Source organism: Olea europaea, unplaced genomic scaffold (assembly GCF_002742605.1).
Source record: "Olea europaea var. sylvestris unplaced genomic scaffold, O_europaea_v1 scaffold5457, whole genome shotgun sequence".
NCBI classification, from domain to species: domain Eukaryota; kingdom Viridiplantae; phylum Streptophyta; class Magnoliopsida; order Lamiales; family Oleaceae; genus Olea; species Olea europaea.
The window spans coordinates 12,826-14,091 of record NW_019263788.1 but is presented as its reverse complement, the minus strand read 5'-3'; the positions used below and the strand labels follow the sequence as shown (position 1 = coordinate 14,091).

At 38.8% G+C, this 1,266-nt stretch overlaps 1 protein-coding gene across 1 annotated transcript; it reads left to right on the top strand.

The window, feature by feature from the left end:
• Positions 1-389: 389 nt before the first annotated feature.
• LOC111388997 (keratin-associated protein 5-5-like) lies at positions 390-1,260 on the top strand. Its single transcript, XM_023013831.1, has 3 exons — positions 390-503; positions 748-993; positions 1,085-1,260. Exons 1-3 carry the CDS (start codon positions 440-442, stop codon positions 1,174-1,176), a joined length of 402 nt encoding a protein of 133 aa, XP_022869599.1. The 5' UTR covers positions 390-439; the 3' UTR covers positions 1,177-1,260.
• Positions 1,261-1,266: the final 6 nt, after the last annotated feature.

The following is a 1,266-nucleotide window of genomic DNA, read 5'->3' as shown; positions in this document are numbered from 1 at the left end:
AAGATAAATTCATAGACTTATCTTTTATGTATCCACAAATCCTAATCTGTACCCGTTTGGAACCAAACAGATCTAAGAACACTCGGTTCTTCATCAGTTACACCAAGTAAGAAACTAAAAATCAGAAAGAAGAAAAAGAAGAATCTCAAATGAGAACTGTTGCAGTTTCTCTCAGAAATCACACCCACAATTAACTCCAATATAGCCATATGAAGTGTTTAATAAACCCATAAAAGAATCCAAAAGCCTATCCGACAGTTTCAGCAAGTCCACTTGTCAAAATCTCATGCAAACCCTCACATAAAGAAGTGGTAGCACACGTCACACATGCAGAGCACATCATAACATCACCACGCTCTTAAACATTATATAAAGAGGTATAAGCAGGAAGTCTTTCATTCACATTTGACTAAAGCTGCCTTTTATCTCTCTCTCAATTATGGAGTTCTCTGTGAAGTCATTTGCAGTGGTGTCCTTTCTGCTGTTGGTTTCCCTGTCCACTGGTTTGAAATTTATTCAACTCCATAGCTTTTCAACTACCTTTCATTAGCCACGCACGCACGTTAATTTACCAAATAAGAAATAACCCTAATAACTTTGATTTCATAGCAAAGCATTCGCATTTTCTACATTGGAGCGTATCATACATGTATATATTGAACTGTGCTTGTGTAGTAAAATAGTGTATCTTTTACTATTTTTTCTTGTATTAAGCTGATATGAGTTGTCCCCTTGTGGATATTCTAGGATGTGACCCGCAACTTTGTAAACAATACTGCTCTAATCAGGGTTTGCCAACATGCTGCGAAGGTCCGGGTTTCCCGTGTCTTTGCCAAGCAATTTGCCCACGTAATCGTATTAAGAGTGGTCCTCCTGTGGTGAATGCAATGGGATGTGACCCGCAAATTTGCCAAGCATACTGCGAAAGTCAGGGTTTGCCATGGTGCTGCGCAGGAGTATTTGGCCCGTGTCTTTGCCAAGAAATTTGCCCACGTATGTAAACATAAACTTAATGATATGTTGCCTTACAGATTGAACCTGGCTTCCTTATGTTTGCACTAAAATTTCGCCTCATTGATTGCAGTTGCAGACTCTGATCCAAAAAAAATTACTGAGGAGGCAAAGGCTGGTGAAACAGACAAAGAACCTTTCATCAAGGAGATGGTAATCGCTTGATGCTTTTGTGCAAATGCAGAAGAATAAATTACTTATCTACCTATGAAGCCGGTTGAGTCAATAAATATGTAGATCTCTATTTGGAGATCT

Coding starts and splice junctions, on each gene's coding strand:
- LOC111388997 (XM_023013831.1), top strand. CDS start 440: ATGGAGTTCTCTGTGAAGTCATTTGCAGTGGTGTCCTTTCTGCTGTTG. Junction 504..747: donor GTTGGTTTCCCTGTCCACTG/GTTTGAAATTTA, acceptor TGGATATTCTAG/GATGTGACCCGCAACTTTGT. Junction 994..1,084: donor TTGCCAAGAAATTTGCCCAC/GTATGTAAACAT, acceptor CATTGATTGCAG/TTGCAGACTCTGATCCAAAA.